At 44.2% G+C, this 21,071-nt stretch overlaps 1 protein-coding gene across 4 annotated transcripts; it reads right to left on the bottom strand.

Annotated features, from left to right (window-relative positions):
- Positions 1-118: 118 nt before the first annotated feature.
- prrc2a (proline-rich coiled-coil 2A) lies at positions 119-21,071 on the bottom strand. 4 transcript variants are annotated; one of them, XM_038724013.1, is made up of 18 exons: positions 20,952-20,970; positions 20,752-20,859; positions 15,820-15,971; positions 12,545-12,722; positions 12,288-12,384; positions 12,081-12,162; positions 11,072-11,215; positions 10,149-10,390; positions 9,848-9,936; positions 9,496-9,647; positions 9,007-9,109; positions 8,686-8,875; positions 8,396-8,488; positions 7,627-8,170; positions 7,202-7,458; positions 6,666-6,975; positions 6,162-6,384; positions 2,897-5,912 (listed from the first exon to the last, which is right to left on the bottom strand). In XM_038724013.1, the coding sequence occupies exons 3-18, from the start codon at positions 15,932-15,934 to the stop codon at positions 2,897-2,899; spliced, it is 5,835 nt and encodes a 1,944-aa protein (XP_038579941.1). In that variant the 5' UTR covers positions 15,935-15,971; positions 20,752-20,859; positions 20,952-20,970. The 4 variants fall into 4 exon arrangements, with proteins under 4 accessions (XP_038579943.1, XP_038579944.1, XP_038579941.1 ...); XM_038724015.1 differs by lacking the exon at positions 20,952-20,970 and having other exon boundaries at positions 119-5,912; positions 20,752-20,939; XM_038724014.1 differs by lacking the exon at positions 20,752-20,859 and having other exon boundaries at positions 20,952-21,071.

The raw sequence follows: 21,071 nt of genomic DNA, 5'->3' as shown, positions 1-21,071 counted from the left end.
TTTTCCTGCTGTGACATGTTAAAACATGTGCAACGAAGACAGCACTTTTATCTTGCTTTAATTGTTTTCCAAAATATTCCACTTCATCTACCTGAGAAGAATGAGACATGCGATTACATTTTCCATTAAATCAAAAGTAGTTTATTTAACTTTGCCTTCTCTGTATAACTTTATTATAATAAGACACTTCTCTGCTTGTACATTGCTCCCTTGAACTAAAAATGGCAACATTTGTTTGTGGGAATGTAAGTTGGGGTAGACAAAACTTAAGATACATACCAATATACATACATACATACATACATACATGTGTGTATATTACGGTTCCATTAATAAAACCATAAATGCTATAAAACAGTTTGAACCACTCCAGGTACCTTGGTAATGCTGGAAACAGAGTACAATCTTGAGTAATTTTTTCTGGCATACACCACTTTTGTTTTCTTTTAACATGGGTACATAAAAATAATGCGCACATCAACATTAAGAGTTAAGGAGGGATGAAGGACTCTTTGAGCCAGTGTTAAATGTACAGCTATCAATGTATAAACCAGTAACAGGCAAGGCAAGCTCCACCTATGGGTGTGTCCATGCTTTGAACAAGTCATAGTGAAAAATACATTATGTCCAACTTCACTTGCCTGCTGAAGAATGTATGCTTCAATTACCCCAAATGGACTGGCAAAGTTCTCCACTGCATGTTCTTCATTTGAATGATGAGCATATACACACACAGCTGAATGTATATATGTGGATGTATTTAAGAAACGGTAGAATTGTCTTAATTATGGTTAAATCAAGTGTGGGCAAACAAGGCAGAAAAGTGCTTGCCATTCATGTTAATAACCCTTCTGGTCCCCCACCCCTTCCCGAGTTATTTGACGCCAGAAAACGCACACATACACACAAGCACGCACGCACATACATGAATCAAATGCCCTACTCACAACATCCCAGAGACTATCTTCAAACTGTCAGTAAACAAACAAACCCCAACTTACAGCAGTGAAAGAACTGATGCAGCTGTGTAAATCAATTGAGTTCACACTGGATGTCGTTTCCGGTCATTTTTCAAGCTGTGTGCCATTTTATGTCTTTTACGTATGATACAAACGGTGTTTATAAGTGTAATCCTACATCAATCCAATATTTTCACAACACTCCATGTAGGCATAATCTGTTGCGAGTGAAATCTTGGAAACCGTGTGAACCGCAGAAGGTGACACTTTCACCCTTTCAGCATTGTCCTGAATTCAATTAGTGTGGGTTACTGGTTACCACCGTGTGCCGAAACAGACATCCCGAGAACACGCTTTGAAAAAAATACTTCCTCAGACATTGAGCTCTTGGTAGTAGTCCTTTCTTTGTGTGAGGAGTCTCCACAAGAGCACAGAGGGGGGGGGGGGGTGTAATAGTACAATACTCAGCCTAGCTCTGTACTCTGGGCCCAGACAGAGTACCTGTCCTGTTGCATCACATGTAACTCGCCCAAAAACACAACGAGTGGGGCGGGGGAACAGCAACCATTGATTTTTGTTATACTACAAGGAGTGCTTATTAGAACATATTCAATTATCTACTGAAGAAAACAATGTTATGAAATCAAACATTTTTTCCTTTATTCCATCATGACCTACATTTTCATTAAACTAATTTCCCCCCATATAATTTAGGTATCTTGAGGGAGGAAAAAAGTGTTGCCATAAAAATGAAGTCACTGAGGAAATAATGGTTGTTAAAATAAAGCCATCAAGCTATCAATAAAGTCTCCATAGGATAAGCAAAACTACTGTGTAAAACTACTGCCCTTTTGAAAACTTAGATTTCTGCAGTGTGCAGAGCTTCTGCAGTTAAGGAGGATACTACGATGAGGCTGAAAAAAACCTTTATTTTCTAAAAAAAAAAAAAAAAAAAAAAAAAAAAACACTAAACAATAGCTGGTGAAATGTTAGAGCAGTTCAACAACTTGGGGAAAGAAAGAAAATAAATCACACCGTCTATCTGAACAAGCAGCAGAAACACTGATATTAAAAATAAATCAATGAAGTGTAGATGAGCACTGAGCAGTAGTACTTCAATGGGTCTTATCACAGTAATCAGATACGTACTTTGCAGGAGACCAAAAAGTCAGCAGAAAGAGGAATTGGGGAATTTAGTAAAAAGGTTTTTTTAATGACCTGCTTTTTTAGAAGAAAAAACACACACCCTTAACATTTCCCAGAGGCTGAAACAAAACTGACACAAGGCCCAAAAAAAAAAAAAAAGAAATAATCAAATCATCATATGTTACATTGTTCTTGTTTAAAAGATGAAGCTGCACTCTTTCCCTTTGTGAGGGAAGTAATGCAGAACTGCACTACTGAATACCACCCAAGGCCAAAGTGTGGTAGAAATATACACAGGTACATAAATATAAAAATTAGCCCAATCCAAACATTTTTTGCCAATTTAATCCCACATTTTGCACCGACATGACTGCATGTGTTCCATGTGTTTGTAAAGATGTCATATTTGTGCTTGTATATGCGAGTGTGTGTGGAGCTCTGTGTGAATGTCTTCTGTCAAAACCACGTGCACCTCCATTGCAGAACCACATGCTTGTCAAATCCAACTTGGGTGAGATTCTTGGGGGGGTACAACTGAACAGAAAGCAAGACTGAACAAAATGGAAAAATTTACAATAACGGACGGTAGATAGTAGATTGATGCAAAGGGAAGAGGTGACCGGGGTGGGGCGCTGAAGTGAATGTGAATACCATCTCCATATGCTGTACAATACACTATGTTTAGGGATGTCAACAGATAAGCCAGCAAATAATTATCAAAAAAGTATTAAGATGTAAGAGGGTGGTTTTAATGTGGGTGGGGTTTATCTGAAATGTTTTGAAATATTTCATCACTTCCTATTTTTTGGCGAGGGCCAGTTGCCACGCTTCTCCCCGCGGTTGCCACCTCCATTACCAGGTCCGCTGGAGCCACCACCAGGCGGGCCTCGTGGGCCTCTTCCTCCCCCTCCACCTCCAGCTCCTCCAGGGTTGACCCTGCGGTTCTGTCGCTCCATGCCAGGACGCTGGCTTGAGAAGCTTCTTTTGTTAGCGGAGGGCTCTTTTCCCATCATGTCGCGCTCAACTACACCTCCGCTGCCACCTCCTCCCCTTCCCAGGTGGTGGGGATGGTGAGAAGAATATGACTTCCCTCCTCCTCCCTCCCTGTCTCTGAACTCTGTGAAGTCGCTGCTCTCAGAGGCGGTTTCCCACTCCTCGTTGGCCTGGTCCGAGTTCTGGTTGGTGAAGTCAGGGGACTTTGCTCCATGGCTGCGGTGGTGCTGGGTGTGTGTCGGCCCTGCGTTGCCCTGGTTGTAGTGGTGATGGTGGTGGCTGTTTGCATTGGTAAGATGCCCACCACCACTGTTGTTGGTTGTTACTGTGGTATTGTGGTTAGCATTTTGAGCACTGCCTGTCATGGGAGCAGAGATGGGGGCTCCGTTACTGTCCTGAACTGAATTCAGGGAAGGAGAGGAGGGCCTTCCTCCCCCAATAACTCCCACTCCTCCGTTGATACGTGCAGCATTCTCTCGCTCCTTCAGTCTCCGGAAGCGGGGTGGCTTGTCCTGCTGGTGCTGGGAACGCCCGTGACGTCGACGTCTAGGAGGTCGCTCAAACCCACCTGGAGGGAACCCACGGTTAGTGGGAAGAGGGAGCGCATTTGGCCCTCCAGAGTTTGGCGTAGGGTTGTTTGAAGCCTGCTGGGTTACGACTCCTCCATTTTCAGTGGAACCTAGAGGGACAGGAGCTGCAGTGGGCAAAGACATTTGAGGGGGATTGGACCCCTGACTTTGAGTGTGACTTTCAGCTATCTTGTCTTTCTTCTCTCCTCCATTTCCTCCCCTGCCGGAGTCTTTAGGCCCAGACGTTTGTGGTGGGCCTTGCTGCTTTCGGCCTGAGGCTGACAACTTGGAGGACCCACCATGAGAGGCTGAGCTGGGTCCAACCCGGTGTCCCCCAGGTGTTCCTCCAAAATTGCCAATACCCCGGTTGATGTTTCCTCCTCCACTACCTCCACCCCTGCCCCTTCTAGAGGGCACACCTCTGGGGGTGAAGACCCGAGCCTGGGAACCTCTGGATGGTGCAGATGACATGGTGCCGCTGCCAGCGGGGTTGGTATGATTAGAGCCATTCTTGGGTTTCTGGTTGTCATCCTTGTCTGAGTGACCAAGGTCACTTGCACCACTCTCACTGCCAGTCTCTGAACCTCTCTCCCTCCTTCTCTTGGGAATTTCCTCATACTCTGAACCCTCACTGCGGGTTTCACTTCGGTTCCTGGCTCTGGCTGGGTTATGCTGGGACCGATCCTGACCATGCCTGCCACCGGGCCCCTCACCCTTGGACTCATGGTGATGGCCACTGGATACAGATGAGCGATAGTCTCTACCGCTCCTGCCACCCATTCTGCCCCGACTGCCACCGCTGGGAACAGCAGTAGCCGTGTAAGTGCCGCGGTAACCACGGCCACGCCCGTAGAACTCTCCCCCTCGCCCACGATTGGCTCTGCTGCCTTTGGAGGGGACTCCATGGTGGTGGGAGGCACCACCTCCTCTCTCAAAGGAGCGGTCCCTGTCCCTCCTGGAGGAGGACCCTGAAAATCCTGATGAAGTGGTGTCTACATCTTTGGGCCCCCTACCTGACCCTCCCCCACCTCCTCCTGTGGATCGCTCTTTTCCTCCATTCCTGGGTTTGGCTGTCTGGGGTGGCTCATCTTTAGACGGAGCTGATGTATTCTGGGAGTTGTTGGAAGCTTCTTGCTTCATGGAGGTGGGTTGACCAACATCTTGCTCTTTATCTTTCCCAAAGCCTACACTTGTTTTTTCTCCTCCATCAACTTCCCCACCGTCTCTCTTCATCTCCTTCAGCACTGGCTTCTTAATGGGGCCAGCCCTCTTGTTGGCATTGCTGCCTCCTGCCTGATTGGAGGGTTTGTGTTCCGATGGAGCGTTGGAGTCCTCCCCTCCACGGGAGTTGTTGGCCCTCCTGCCATGAGAGGACGCCCCACCCGTGTTGCTGCTGCCAGGCCGTGGGCCCCACTGGGTCTCTGTCTTGTGCTCCCGTCCCCCTCTTTGGTTTGATTTAGGATGGGGATGCTGCTGCTGCTGCTGCGGCTGAGTATGACTGCCATGTTGAGAGGGAGGTGGGCTAGAGGTCATGGAGGAATGGGGAGCAAATGGTGGGCCTGTTTTCTCCAGTTTCACATGGCTACTACTGCCACTGTTGCCTCTTTCGCTGTGATTGTGCCCGATACCAGCTTCACTCTCTCTCTGCGATGGGTGATGATGGAGGGCAACTTTCACATTCCCATCTTCCCTGGCAGAAGAAGAGGAGGAGGAAGAGCAAGAAGATGAGAGGGAAGGTTGTTGGATTGGGGGAGAAGAGTCTGTCTTCTTAGCAGGGGCCTCAACAACCCTGTCACGGCTGTTCTCTGGCTTATGCGGGTGGAGAGGGAAGTGAGGCTGCTGAGGGTGGTGGGTATGATGGTGGTGAAGATGAGAGTTGCTCTCAACAGGGGGGTGATCGGCTCGACCATTGCGATCATAGTGAGGGTGAGGGGCTCCCCATATCTGGCCTTGCTGAGGTCCTCGAGGAGGCCCTTCATCTTGATGGGTGAAGCTATGTGGCTGGTTTCCCCTCTCACCCGCCCTCTGCTGCTGTTGATGGGGAAGCATCCTTGCACCCTGGTCAGGGAAGTTGCTGTAGTTGCTCCGCCCACTCATGTAGTGATGAGGGTGGTGGGTGCCTCCCTGCGCACCAACTTGAGTGGCAATTGGAGGTGGAGTCTGATTGGATGTCCCAGAGCTGACAGTGGGCTGCTGTATGGGTCCCAATCCGCTCTCTCGCATGCGTTGTGGAGGAGTGTCGCTCCTGGGATAAAAGAAGATAAATTATTACAAAGCTTTAGAAGATTATTTGAAGCATATGCAGTGGCTGAACACAGTGTCCCGTACAATCTCCTTAAAACAGATAAATTCTAAAAACTATTGTTTCTATTCTGACTATTGTTACTCAGTTTAAGAATATATGTTATAGCAAAGCAGGAACATAAAGAGAAAAACATTGTTATGCTGAGTTTTGCATTCAACTTATTCAACATATTGACTTGTGTATCCATACCTGGGTCCTTTGGCCCCATCATCATCCTCCAATGCCTGCTTCTGCCTGTGGGGCGACGCTAGCCCACGGCCCTCCCCTCCGCCAGGGAATACCTCTGGCCCCCAGGCCATCTTAGGATCCATAGGGGGGGTCCCCCGGTGAGGGTGCCCTGGATGCTGTTGCTGCCTGTCAAAGGGGTCTGAACCAGATCCCCCTGAATCAGACCGCTCACGCCCAATAAGCCCTGTGTTAGAGAAGAATTAAAAAAATAAAATCATCTTTATAATCTATCTATGAGATACTGTCAACAACACAAGACATAGTTGACTTGAGTCAACATTGTGAATTCGCAGTAATCACTTCAGCTTGTGTGCCACTGCACTGACCCACCATACATTAACATCTTAACTATGTTCTGTAAGATAGCATTATTGTATTATTTAATTACTTAACCACTGAGTTTTCGAATTATTTATCTTCAAAAGTACTCCATCAGATCTTGGTGATAGTGCCACATCCACTCACCTGATGGATGCATGCCAGCTGAATAGTAGTCCATAGGCGGAGGGCGGCCCTGCATCATGCGAGGATCCATGTAGGGCATCATCATCCAGCGAGGGTCGAAATTCATTGGCAGCGGCGGGGGTCGAACCATATTGCTGGGTTGATACAGGGGTCCGCCTTGCTTGGGTCCAGGTCCTGGTTGGGGTGTTGAACCTGGTGAAGGACCCTGTGGAGCCTGGGGCTGGGGAGACAGCTGGCTTTGTGATGCCTGGCTGTGCTGCTGCTGTTGCTGCTGCTGCTGCCACTGTTGCTGCTGCTTCAGGAGCTGCTCCTAAAGATAAATAAATGTGAAGCAGACAACATAGAACCCAGGATGTTAGAAATATTAGACTTATCTGTAAATGCATGCCAGCATTGGTAGACAAATACACAGCTCCCTTTGGAAAATGTGGCAGTTATTTTTGTCTCTGAATAAAACATACAAAGAGCCATATTCATCCATACATCCATTTAAGCAATACCTGTACTTAAGACAACAGAAAAGTACAAATCCTTACCTGCTGCTGTCTCTGAAATCTAGGTGGAAGAGACTTCTGGTACTTTGAGTAACCCTGGCCAGGAGGACCACCAGCTTGACGACCTGCTCCCCCTCCAATATTCTCAGTCTTCACTGGATCGATTCCTCTTTCACCTCCACTTCCTGCACGAATGTGGGGACTGCTCATGGTCTCATCCTTATTTTCTCCTGGTAAAGGTATGTCCAGCGTGGGCTGCTGTGGCTGTGGCACAGCTGGCTGGGGACACTGTTGGACATCTGAACCAAGAAAGTAGGTTGTGGGGTTGAATCAGGGGCCATAATCAAGAGGTGTGAGCTTTATTTTAACTGCCATATTAAAAAACATCAGGTGTCAAGAAAGCCAAATCACATCTTAGTGATTCAAATGATTTAGACCAGTCATCACTGATCACCTTAGAAACTCACCTGCACTGGAGTCATAGCTGCTGTTGCTGTTAGCTCGCTGTCTGTCACTGACTACAGGGCTGGACCCTGGCTGAGCAGCCAGCATTGGAGGCTCTTCAGGGTCCACACAGGGGGATGGGGGCTGGCTGATGTTGGGGGAGGAGGCTGAAATAGATGGACTAGGGCTACCTGCTGTGGCAGCTGTAGAGTTTCCATCAAGGCTGGGGGTTTTACTGCCACCACCACCTCCTACGCCGCTTCCCTGCTGCTGTTGCTGCTTTTCATCTAGCCTCTTTAGCTTCTCTGCGCATGCTGCGCGTCTCTCTTCCTCCATTCTACGCTCCTCCTCCTCACGGCGGCGTCGCGCTCGCTCCACAGCAGCAGAAATCTCAGTAGAGGACTGCTTCCTGCGCTGACGCCAAGTCTCATCCTCATCCTCCCCCTGGGCCCCATGGACTAGCAGGCCCGGCTGGGGCGGAGGAGTAGGGCCTCCCGCTGGTGGCTGATGCTGAGTGGGGCCAGGTTTCGCCGGGCCTAGGGGGGCACCCTGGTTGTGGGGCCGATCCTGAACAATTAGAAAATATATGATGCTGTATTATGCCATTTTCAACACTCTAGATGATACCACTGCAGTTGAGAAAAGTGTTCCGCATGATTACATCAACTGTAATAAAACTCGAGGGAAAAAGCAAACTTAAAACTAATGATGATTTATCCTTAAGACCTGTAGGCGATGGATGAGATAATGATAGAAATTATTTGTCTATGGATGGCCTATCCGGATGTCTACCTGTCGGCAAAAGGAATAAGGCCCTTGTCCAAGGAGCGGCCCAGGTGGGGGGGAGGGCTGCTCCCGGGGACCACCCAATCCAGGCCTGCGCCCCTGTATACAGGTAGACACAGTTAGCCATGTTCCACCACAATAATCTACACTGACAAAAACCCCACACACCAACACGTCTGCCCACAAAGACAGTTTGCGCAAAGATACGTGTGTTGTAAACTTGGATTTTATAGCTTTTCACAGCTAGAGTATGGACTGTCTGGGCAACACCTTGTTGCTTTTGTTCAGCTTTCTACCTGGTAGTTGGATGGTGCTCCCTGGCCAGCCCAGCCACTGCCTCCCTCCTCGGCCCATCCTGGCTTACTGGAGGGGGGTTGGGGGCCATTGTCAGCATTAGAGGGAGGGGTGTGGCGCGTCTCTCCGCCGCTGTCCGAGGTTCGAGAGCGAGAGGTTGCAGGGGGGGCATCCTGGGACCTCTGCTGCTCACTGGGACAAGAGAAAAACACGCTAATTTTTTTTCAACCAAATTATAGTATAGTTTGTATAGTATAGCCATATTGTAAGCCAAAACTGTATTATCGTAATTTTCCACATGCTGAATGTAACCGGTCACATACCGCAAGTCATTGTTGCTCTCGGTTCTCTCCTCTTCCCCCTCTTCTTCTCCTTCATCATCACTGAACTTCAACTTGGCGGAGTAATCAATCTCCTCGTGAGCCCCTGTTAAAGCCAAAAACAAAAAACAAGCAAGCATCAGAACCATTTTTATATCAAACAGCATTAAATCAACATGCAATACATTAGTCTTCTTGTAATGTCAAATTTAATGTGTCTGAAAGATTTCTTGCATGTTCATAACCAAGTTAAAAACAGACTAAGATCTGAGTGTTAAGAGGTACTCATTTTTATATTTTTCTACATGCCTCTAGATGTATTTTTCAGGGCCTTTATCATGGGACATTTGTTATTTTCCCTTCTGAGTTTTTCTGCAATATGAAACGAACCACTCTTTTATATATTTAGATCTGGTTACAAATCAGAACAGGTTGCCAATACTATTTACATGTTAGTTAAATTTCAGTGAATGAGCTTTTTTGGTTTTTTACCTGCCCAGCCTTCGTCTCCATCATGGTCCAGCTCGTCTAGCTCCTTCAGGTCATCCTGCTTTAGGATAGAGGGTCGCTTCACCATCTCTCCACCTGCGTCACGTTGGCTGCCCTGAGGCCTACTGTCAGGACCACCTTGCCCACGAGAGAACCTAAAAGAAAGGAAGGTGGTTTGTAAGTGATATGTTGAAGTTACAAAAAAATGGCCCCAAAAGGCAAGACAACTGGGACTCATCAAGCTACATTGTGAGCCATCAGGAGTGAGTTTTTTAAATATATTTTTAAAAAAAGACCATGTGAATAAACTGTAGCACAATAGCAGCTTTACAACTGATTTTGGCAAGTAACATACCTTGGAGCAGGCCCTTCCCCAGGTGCCGGGTACCTATACGGCCCCTGAGGGCCATAGGGGGCCGGGAAGGGCAGGTAGGGAGGATACATCTAAAAAGAAAAACACAGATCAGGTTTAGATTCTTTGTGATCAGGATAGCTATTAGCTAAGAATAGCTAAGGTAGTACATAGCCTGTAATTTATACAGGAAGCACATTAAAATAAAATAAGTGTAAATGCATTACCAAGCAAAAAAAACATATAGAAAACAAATAATACAATATTGTCCTGAAATCATACAGAGAGAAGTAAGAAATCTTACGAAGGGAGGCATGATCCCTCGGTATTGGGGGAATCCAGGCCCCACAGGGGGCTGGGGCAGGGGCAAGGCGGGGCTGCCTGCGGGAGGGTTTCTAGGTGGCCCGTGGGACTGAGAGTTTGGAGGGGGGACCCCAGCTGCCCCATCCATCATCAAAGCCCCACCAGTGCCACCCTCCACTGCCCCCTCCCCAGACAGGGTGGGTGCCAGGGCTCGGCCCCCACCGTCCCGCCAACTTGTAACGTCTGAGGACAGTGAACAAAAGAGAGGACAGCCCGGTCAGTATGATTTATGGGCTTTAATGTTATAGATCACAGACGCAAAGCCATTACTTAAGAAAGATAACACACCCATATCCATGTCTGGAGTACTTAATAATATGAATGGATTAAACATTTGTCATATAACATTATATTGATAATGTTTTTTTTTTGTTTTTTTTTACATTAACTCATTTAGCCGACGCTTTTATTCAAAGTGACTTCCAACTGCTATATTATTCAGAGGTCACACGCCTCTGGAGCAACTAGAGGTTAAATATCTTGCTCACACATTGGTGGATGTGTCGCAGTGGGAAATGAACCCAGGTCTCCCACACCAAAGCAATGTCCTGCATTTCCTAATTAAATTTGGTATTGGCAAGCACTAAGCAACACCAACAAAAAGCATAAAGAAAACAATAACTACACATTGTATTCACTCTTATGTGCATTTGTAACAATAAAGCAAAATTAATAATTAATAAGGGGGAAAAAGCTCTAACTATATCAACTGAACCACTAGTCAAGATCTTAGATCTGTAACATAATAAGTACAAAAGCACTCCTCCTAAAAACAATCTTGTGTGATTGTGTTTTTTTTCACCACCACTGACTTAATTAATTGACTGGTTGATCAATTATTGGAGACATATGGGCATCACTCACTCTGGGGGCGGAGGCTTGGTCCGGGCCCATACCACTGATCTGCAGTGCCCTGTTCTCTGCCAGCTTTGTCCTGGTCGCCAGCCGCCTGCAGGGTGGGAAATTCCTCGCGAGAGAATGGCGACGGTTGGTTTGATCCCTTTCCACCTGTAGAAAGGGAAGTCAAGGGGAGGACAGTTTTTCAGAGGGGCACACGTGTAATGAAAAGCATTTTTCAGATAAATAGGTAAATATATGAGAGATATGCACAAACTAGGGATGCGCCAAAATGAAAATTCTTGGAACCGAATATAATGAAAAACTTTCCCGAATACCGGACAAGGCTTTTCACATTTTTTCCATTTATTTATTTCAACTGCATAAATTAAATAGTCAAAATGTACTTTTTATTCAGCGTTTCCCACAGGATTTGGAGAGACTGTTATGGGTGGGTTAGAGGCCGGTAGGGTCCGGTAAAGTAAATTATGTGTCCCCATTTATTTTTTAATGGACATGTATTATGTTTTATACTTTTTGTGAATATTATCCAATTAATCTTATTTACAGACACCTTATTTTGAAAACCGGACATGTCACATGTGTATCCTCGCACTAAATTCATCCAGTCTGACCCAATTTGATAAATAATGTTATGTATGTGGTTCTCGTGTCGCGTAACATGAAGACTTCATAACCTCTCTTTAGGTAGGAGTCTCATACTGCAATACTTGTCTTTGTTGACAGAAAATGATGTTCAGACTGTTTTTTTTGCCTTTTAAAAAGTAGTCAGCCACAGATGGAGTGGATGTGCTAGAAGACAATTCAGCAGAACAGTGTCTGCCAACAGCGATTTTTGCGTCTTTCTCTGACACTTTAAAATGCTTCCACGCTGCTGACATGTCAACTTAATTGTTCAGTAAAATTTATTCGGTCTTTTGATTTATTATGCCGAACACCTAAAGTGCTTTTTTTGGCCAATTAATTTTGGTGGCCGAACATTTGGTGCATCCCCAACACAAATATGAAGACTTACCATCCCCTTGTGTTCCAAGTGTGACACTGGCCTGTGCCCAGGACCTTGCCCCTACGACCTGGGTTGAAGCTGGGGCCAGAGCCTAAAGGGGGGCGCGTGCACAAAGAGACAAATACCATATGATACATTTTAACTATGGCTGCAATAAATCTCCATGCAAATTATTAACTAAGGATATGACTTTGCATTTGTGTTTCTGTGACTGACCTCTGAAACTGGCGGGGTTCTCGGGCGGGTCGGTGCAGGTATCGGTGAAGCCACAGGCGGCTGCGATTCCGGCTGCGGTGCTGACAATGCATCGGTACTGAGAGAAAGAAAGAAAAAAATAAATAAATAAAGTCACAAATAGCAATCAGCAAAAGAAAAATGTCAGTGATTTTTTTTTTTTTTAACCAACTGTAGTAACTTTAAACAAGTAATGTCTGAAACTGGTGGCATAAATTGTTGCTAATGGGTCCTATTACCTCTTTGGGTCTGCTTGTTCCTGTTTGCTTGCCCATCCTGTGCCGTCTTTGGGAACGAGGGAGACGTTGGGATCGTTGCCTTTGTTCTCTGCCTTCAGACTGGGCAGGTTGGCAGGGGGTGGCATACGCCGCGCGGAGGCAACTTTACCAAGAGACTGCAGGCCATGGCGGGGGGGAACTGATATGGGGAGGAGAAAGGAGGTCATTAGCACAGATGGACCACTGAAACCTGACACCAATTAAATCTACTGGGTGCAAGGAGGGAGCCTGATGACAGGGATGGCATTTGATGCTTACTTTGCTGGATACACAATTAGGATGCTGAACAAGCAACAAGGTTAGAGGCTTGCTAGTTCCAGTCTGATGATACTGATGAATATGGATTAGAAAAAAGCTTCCAGAAGTTATTAAACTAAAAACCTTCCACAAACCCACTTCACTTATAGTTTATAAAAGAAGTATTTGGACAAGGATGCTCACAGAAGCATGGAAAAGTCTTCCGATTCTTAAAAATGAATCTGTGCCGAATATCAATACCTCATTTGTTTCCTCGAGGCTCAGAGAAACCACAGCAGTGCATGGCTTCACTATGTAGGAGGGGGAGGTCTGTAGATTTGAAACGGGGACAGCTGCTTAGATCTAGTGGGGAGCTTCTGAATAAAACATAGACTGGGGACTCGGCACAGAAGTCAAATGGCGTCCACAAGTAAGCCTCTGTCTCAGGTCGGGTTGAGTGGCTTCGAGGCTCAGCTGACATGCTGGAGATCCATCCACCCTCGAGACCATGCATAAATTCTTTCTATGGCTACAGTTGGGACATATTCTAATAGACAAAGTTTTTCCCCCACTTATGCTGTTTTCAGACCAAAAGCGAAGCGAGCGTTCGGGGCGGTGAGTTTACATACAAAGTCAATGCAAAGACGCGTAGAGCAGCAATTTCCTGTCGGGCGGCGCGAAGGGAGTGGTGCCGGCGACGCAAAGGCAACGCAAAGGAATTCGTGTGAGTTGAACTCAAGCGAGAAATTCGCATGACGCTGAGTCGCGATAGCCTATCAATGTTGACATTGTCCGTACGTCACCGACAGCTTCAGAGCGTTGTGTAGAGATCGATCCAAACTCCATTCAGAAAACATTTTAGAAGTTGTTGTCCTGCTGTCTTGCTGACAGACCTGACCAAAGCATGAATTTATGTTTAACAAAACTGCATCATATTGTAGTTATTTCGGCAGCAGTTAGATCCGTTTATTGCTATTTAATCACAGCAAAATGTTTACTTTGGATTCATACAGCTGTAGTAATGGCAAGTTGTGTTTATTCACGTTAGAATCGCCTTCTCGCATTGTGTGTGAACACTTGCAGCGAATGTACTCACGCGAGGAAAGCGTCGTGAGGAGAAAATTCGCGTTTGGTCTGAATGCGGCATTAGGCTACGTTCAATACCTCATTTGCAATCACTTTGCCAAGTGACCCAAATCTGATTTTTTTTGCCCATATGTGACTCAGATCTGATCTTTTTTTAAAACAGTGTGAACAGCCCAAGTCACAGAATCTGATCTTTTCCAATTCAGATTTGGGCCACTTTCATATGTGGTCATTGATGTGACTTTGACGTCACTCTAAAGCAGCTGTTCCCCTGCCAGCGCCAGAAACCGTAATGAAAAGAACAGAAAGTTGTTAACACTTGTCATAATTCGGGAGAAATGTGACCCGTGTGGCAATAAAAAAAGCAGTCTCCTGTGAGCTAACCAGAGCTAATCTCTTTTGCTTTGTGTAGCCTAATGCCGTGTTCCAGACCAGTGGGAACTGGGAAATTTCCAAGTTGAAATATCCAACTTTCGACCTCAAAGCATTTCAGTTGTATGTTGGTGCATGACGCTAAATGTAAACAATAAACATGGCTGACAGTGACAAACTTATGTTTCTGGCAAGTTTATGCACAGTTAAACCCTCCACAGTTAATTAAAAGGATGGACATTTTATTAAAAACAAGTGATAAAAATATGTTACTCGTTAACTGTGTATCCTTCTAGCTATATCAGTTGGTAATCCTCAAAAGTCAACAAAAGTTGTAGGCTATATTTCCAAATGTTTTCACATTTCTGGGCATTTTTAACATTTTCTTGAATAAAGTTTGGGTACAGAAGATGACGTCATTCGTTTGCTACTCGTGAAGTATATATATATTTTTTTATCAGAGTTCACGATTAGGAAATCCGACTTCAAGTTCCATAATACTTTTTCTGGTTGGGAGGTTGGAAATTTCCCAGTTCCGAGTTGCCTGGAACGCAGTATAAGACAGCATGGTGCGTGTGACGACGTGTTATTCTTCTGCGCATGCGGGTCACTTTCAGACCGTGGACAGTTCACACTGGAGTCTGACATGGGCCACATTTAAACAACAATGTGAACTGTCAAACAAACAAAAAAAATGACTCTGGAAAGAAAAAAAAATCGGAATTGAGCATTAAGGTCTGCAGTCTGAACGTAACCTTAGAGACAGATGATAAGGCCTATAAATAAGGGCAGTAAATATCCCTGAATAATATTAACACTGTCAGCAAAACCAGGGTGGCAGCCAGTTGAAAGATGCAGCATATCATCCACTTCCTGTATTGGAAATCAGCACCAGAGCTTTTAGGCAGACAATAGGCTAATGCATCAAAGTTGCTGTGCTTGGTGACGGGAGACAACACAGCACACACAGCCAGGCACTATTAAATTACAAAAACTGATGAAGACAAAATGTGCTTAAATTGTGAAACAGAAAGAAAACATGGAATTTGGGGAAAAAAACACAATCTAGCAAAAATTTAAACTTTCTTGATGGCAACACATGATTTAAGATTGAGTGTTATATGTTCTTTGAGTAAAGTTATGGTTATATTAGCACATGTTATTTGAACACTGGGCTAAATTAAGTTGCAACCCCTCTGTATATATAAATATATTTAAAATCCTGATATTTGTTGTATTATGTTGTTGTCAACGTCAGTAGTGTCACTATTCGACAGAAAACCTAGCTGAGCTAGCCAATCACAGCACAGTAGGGCGGGACTTCACACAAAAATAGTTAGGGAAAAATAAATAAAGATGACATCGCAGTTCTGTTTCCTTAGGCTACATCTGATCAATTACAGAAGTCCTTAGTGGAAAAACAAAACTATCTGTCAGAATTTGAAAACTAATGACGTGGGTAGAAAGACAGAAAGGCCGATTCATTACACTGGATGCTTGTGGGAATGACAGCTTAGACATGATAGAACAAAAATACTCACCAACAGGCTTTTGTGCTTCAAGGCTCTTTCCTTTGTATGTATCAAACAGGTTGAGAGACGCATACTTGGTTTTGCCTTCCTTCCCCTTTGCAGTTTGCCCAGAGCGCTCTGACATTGCGCTGTCCGCTCATTGAGTATGGTGAGCCCTGAGACTGGGGGGGGGGGGCAAGAGAGAGAAAGAGAGATATTGAGAGAGTGAGATTTGACACCAGGTATACACAGAAAGTGAGAGGAAAAGTGCTGATTCCACAAGCATGCATTCAAAACGGCTTGCAAAACATAATTCACAAATCAAAATATCCTGTGGCCTGACAGATACAAATAAGGGATTTGACGGCAGTAGTTAAGTGACCTTGCTGGATGTGTGTGGTAATTGACCCTTCGCTAAGACCCCCCCCCCCTTAATTACTGTTGCTAAGTCCGACAAACTGTTGGCACTGCCACAGTCTATTACTGCACTCCCTGGTGAAATATTGTCAAATTTTTTGGAAAAAGCGATCTCAGAAAGCAGCAGACAGTTTTGCAGTTGCATTATACATTTGAAGGTTGTATTCAGGCTGTCAAACTGCTTGAAACGGACGTGAAAAAAAAGAAAGATAGAAGCTAAAGCCTACCGATCATACAGTACAAGTGAACCACCGCATCCCCCGACGATTGAGACAAAAGACAACGATATGAACGATCAACACTGTTCTTGTAAAGCTGGGTAGGCCTCTATTCATTATTACAATCATTAAAAAGCAGAACAGTAGGGCATTATTACATTACATTCAGTAGAAGTTAGCTAGCGTTAGCTAACGAACATTACATTGGGAACAATCCACAGCCGACATTTTTCTGGATTTATTTTAGGTTTTGGAAAGAGAATAAATCGTACTTCTCCTTTCAACCTCTCTGGGTAGCAACTGTAACTTTTACAAGTGCCCCAGGAACAGCGTTTGACCATATCTTAGAAAAATACAGCTGAAACAAGCTTGAATACAACTCCTTTTGCATTAGTCAATGGAGCGCAGGCATGAAAGTGTCGGACCTCAGTTAGAGTGAGTCCTATACTGCGCTGTGATTGGACCACTGTGTATTTGGGGCGTGGCTTAGCGAAGGGTCAATTAAGCACCGTTTTACACAAACCAACTGAACTGGCATTTGTTCTGGCCAATTTAAAATAGCAGCTTTAGGTGATCTCAACTCTTTAAGCATTCTACAGCTGTAGAAATTAAAAAACATTTCACTAATGGTTAAAACTATAAACCAGCACAAAAATGACAATCCCTAACATAAAATAAGCTACTATGTTCTAAACAGACACATTATAAACAATAACAAAAAGTAACATTTGCATTTTGGAATATATAACTACTCAGTTCCGCAGTGCATGATGGGAAATGTAGGCCGTCACATTCTTAGTGCTGTCTGCAGCACTTGTTGAGCAGACGGTGGTACAGAGTGAAATGTTGTCTTCATGGTAAGGTGCTAACTAGCTGGAAAGTTAATAAACAATGACCCCATCATTTCCCCTTTTCAATCTAACTAATCTAACCCTGATAACCGTCATGTCACTTATCTGTTTGCTGTATTAGCAAGGTAGCTAGCCAGCTATAGTTTGTTAGTACATTTCATGGATGTATAGAGCACTGGCTCCAGTGGGGCCCTGTTCATCCCTTTTGAAAGCTGCTTAGTGGCCATGAAGTCAAAACAAAGTAGTCATTTTGCTACACTTTAATTATGTACATTTACAAGATAAATGGGAACCATCTTTAAAGCCAGCATAGCATAGTTAAAACCTTTTCTTTTAAAGGTTCTGTTAGGAGTTACTGCAGCATTCAATATTTGCCAGTTTAGTAAAGATATTTTGGCTGACCAATAGCCTTCCAGCACAACAACTCAGCTTCAAATGATGTTTTAAGTTCAACAACATACACAATATACATATTCTATACCAAAATAACAAAATAATGTGGCTGGAGAACGGAGAAAGGTCTATTAGACAATATTACAATAAAATACATCACACATACACACTTGACCAACAAAAACCCAACCAAAGTATCCTGGTAAGCTTACTTTTTAATCATGTATTTTTGCAAGAAGTTATTTTGTAAATCTGCCAATCCATACAACCAGCAAAAAATATTTTGTGCTGTAGCATCTCTTGGGTCTGACTCTTAAGGGTACCTGCCCAATCTTTACAAAATATTAGCAATCTAACATGACTTAAGGAATTGTGTTCCATGTATTATAGTTGCTTTCCATTTAACATGGGAAGTCGGTGTTCCAGATCGGAAAATTCAACTGGAACAATTCGGAAAGGTCAAGAACCCCAACCTCACAATCCAAGATGGCTGCTACCGGAACAGTAGTGAAAGCTGTAGTAATTTACCGTTTATCACACTTTTGTCTTATTTGTGTCTCATTAAATCAGTCATACACACAGTCCTGTCCAACTTATATAGGTAGACATGTGCAAAATACTGTGTAATGCGTTGTTATCAGCTAGTACTGGGTGTGACATCATTCCCAGCTCTGACTTCCGAGGTAAATGGAATGCACCATTAGACAAGTCAGGTGTGTTGATGTGCCTTCCCTTAGATCACAATACATTTACAGGACTGTCTGACGGGAGGTGCACATTTTTATTATTTGCAACACAGAGATGCGAGTGCCTGTTCCACAATAATGATGGAGCATGTTAACCTGAAAGCCTAGTAAACTACCTAAAGGCCTGTTGGGTATTTGGGGTTGACCTGTTGTTACACACACATTTATTTGTCCCACCCTCATTGCTTGCACTGTTTACCTACTGCTGTACCATCATCATAGCATAAATCTTACTGACACACAATGAAACCTTAGTGTGGTATGTAGGGTTACTGTGGTTTAGTACTGGGATAACTTGGATATCCTTTTTAAAAAGCACAAACACGGTTTAATGTCAGCAGACCCGGGGCAGTGCATGACTAAACACCTCATCATAGGAAACACTGTACAAAAGAAAAAGGGAAAAAGCTGAACCGAGGTTTCTATGACAACACATTATAAATGATATTTGAGTACACCTTGCCTTGCCTGGCTCCATGGTAACTACCAGGCCTGTAGCTTGAACTCATTTACTTCTTATCAATAAAAACACTGCACTGACATCTATCCAATTCACAATGATTTGGCTGCATCCGGCAGGTTACACAGCTGGCTCCACTCCACCCAACTCACATTAGGAACAATTACCGAGAACAGACGACTCTCCTAAGGTCATTATGCTACAAACAATGTTAGTCATTTCATTCACTTGCTTTGAATTAAGTGGTGAAATGATGTGAGCTAATCCAAATGGTCCATGAACAATAATGTTGGGGCTAAACAAAGACTTCAAGCAATAGCTCTTTGATATTATGTTGAGTATAATAATGACCCATGTATATTTCAAAAACTGTAAGAGGTTAAAGGCTCATTGCAAGTCATAACACCTCCAGCAGTCTTCAGTATACCTGTCAACCTGAATATTGCTCATACCAGCAATATGCTGAACATCAGTGGTGTGGTTATGTTTAGCCCAAACAGGGATGAATATGACACCTGAATGAAAACAGTGCTAAAAAGAATCAAATGTAAAGCCAAGCTGCCTTCTGCTAAGCACTGATCATGCTTATGACAAAACGCACGGTGTGAGACGCACATGCAGGCCACTGAAGAAAACAAATACATGAAACAACAAACAGTTTCACAGAATGACTACCGAGCAGCAGTACTGCACGGTGCCTCATAGTTAGATGAGATTAGAAAATTAGGTCGTGGGATGGCTGGTCAACTACATGTTGTATGGGGATTAACGCAGCAAACGGGGGCCAGCAGCTACACTACACAAAACTAAACTGCAGCAACGTACACCGTGAAGGGGCCTCGTAAAGCTAAAGCTAACGACAAACACACACAAGTATGATCTTTGGCCTAAATCAGATGGTAGCCAACATAACGTTACGACAGGACAAATCAAATAGTGACACAAACTGAGTATCTTTAATGTATTGCTAACCAAGGTTAGCTGGCTAACGTGGGGCCTCAGTGTTCGCGTTGGGAGGGGGACTGCGTTGATGTTTCATAATGCACGTCCAACACCTAACTGTAACATTAGCTTATTGCTCTTCGACTATGCGAGGTACTACGTTTTGAATCACATACTGACATCGCGACTGGAGATTTTTATTAAACCATGGTGTTTATCTAATGTTTCTAGGAGGCACAGGACAACGCAGGAAAAAAATATTTTATTAGGAGAACCAAACAAAATGGCGGTGGAGACAGGCCCGGTGCATATTAACGTTAACATAGACCGGTTGTGTAGCATAACGTTAGCCCTAAAGAAGCCAATGTGCCGTGCAGCTAATATTTAAATACACAGGCAATACAGGCAAAAAATATATAGTTGAGAAAAGCATACGTCGAAATGAAATAACCGTTTACTTAACGTAAGCGTATCATAAAGTGACACTGTGTTAACATAGCTAAAGCTAACACGGCAAGCTTCAGTGTCCAGGGGAGCAACCTGCGTTCATCCGCTAACGTGACGTACAGTTCTCAGCAACCAAACTTTAGCAGATAGTTCAACAACGAGCTAAGTTAGTAGCCAGAGTCGCTAGAAAGTGAGTGTATGTATGGCTATACACAAAACTATTACACTTAATCATTTGATATGAGAAACGCTAGATGACCACCTAGCCAAGCTAGGCTAAAGAGCTAGGCAACCACCTAACATTAGCTAGCAGCCAACAACAACCAAGACAGTGCCTTTCCAAAAAAAAAAAATAAGACTGCCCCTACACAAAACACCCTCACCGGCAAGCCAATTCTGTGCACAGGAGTAATGGTGATAATTTCTGCTCAATATAATTGAACAAGTAGAGGTTTGCAGAAAACATGCAACATTTTCCAGCCACTGACCTGGTCTTGTCCCGACTTGTCTCGAGGTTGTATCGCAGAATGAGGTTAGCTATGCTATCACGTAGCTTTCTAGCGAAGTGACCCGGCTAGCTAAGCAACGTTATCCTCCTGCATAGTCACACACATAAGGTCTTTGCAGTAAATTGCACTAACTTGGAAATGAGTAACTACTATATAGATAAATAAGGTATTCGGCTTACTTGTACTCTTTTTTTATTGTCCAAAAAAGTAAATGAAAAGGGGAAAAGAAAATTGTAATACTGGACTCGGTCCGTCACCTAAAGAGCCGTCAACGGCTACTGGGTAATTTCGTGAGATGG

This window comes from Micropterus salmoides, unplaced genomic scaffold, assembly GCF_014851395.1.
Source record: "Micropterus salmoides isolate LMB-PRFRI ecotype aquatic unplaced genomic scaffold, ASM1485139v1 Ms_hic_scaffold_17, whole genome shotgun sequence".
NCBI classification, from domain to species: Eukaryota; Metazoa; Chordata; class Actinopteri; order Centrarchiformes; family Centrarchidae; genus Micropterus; species Micropterus salmoides.
This window is presented reverse-complemented; position numbering and strand designations above follow the sequence as displayed.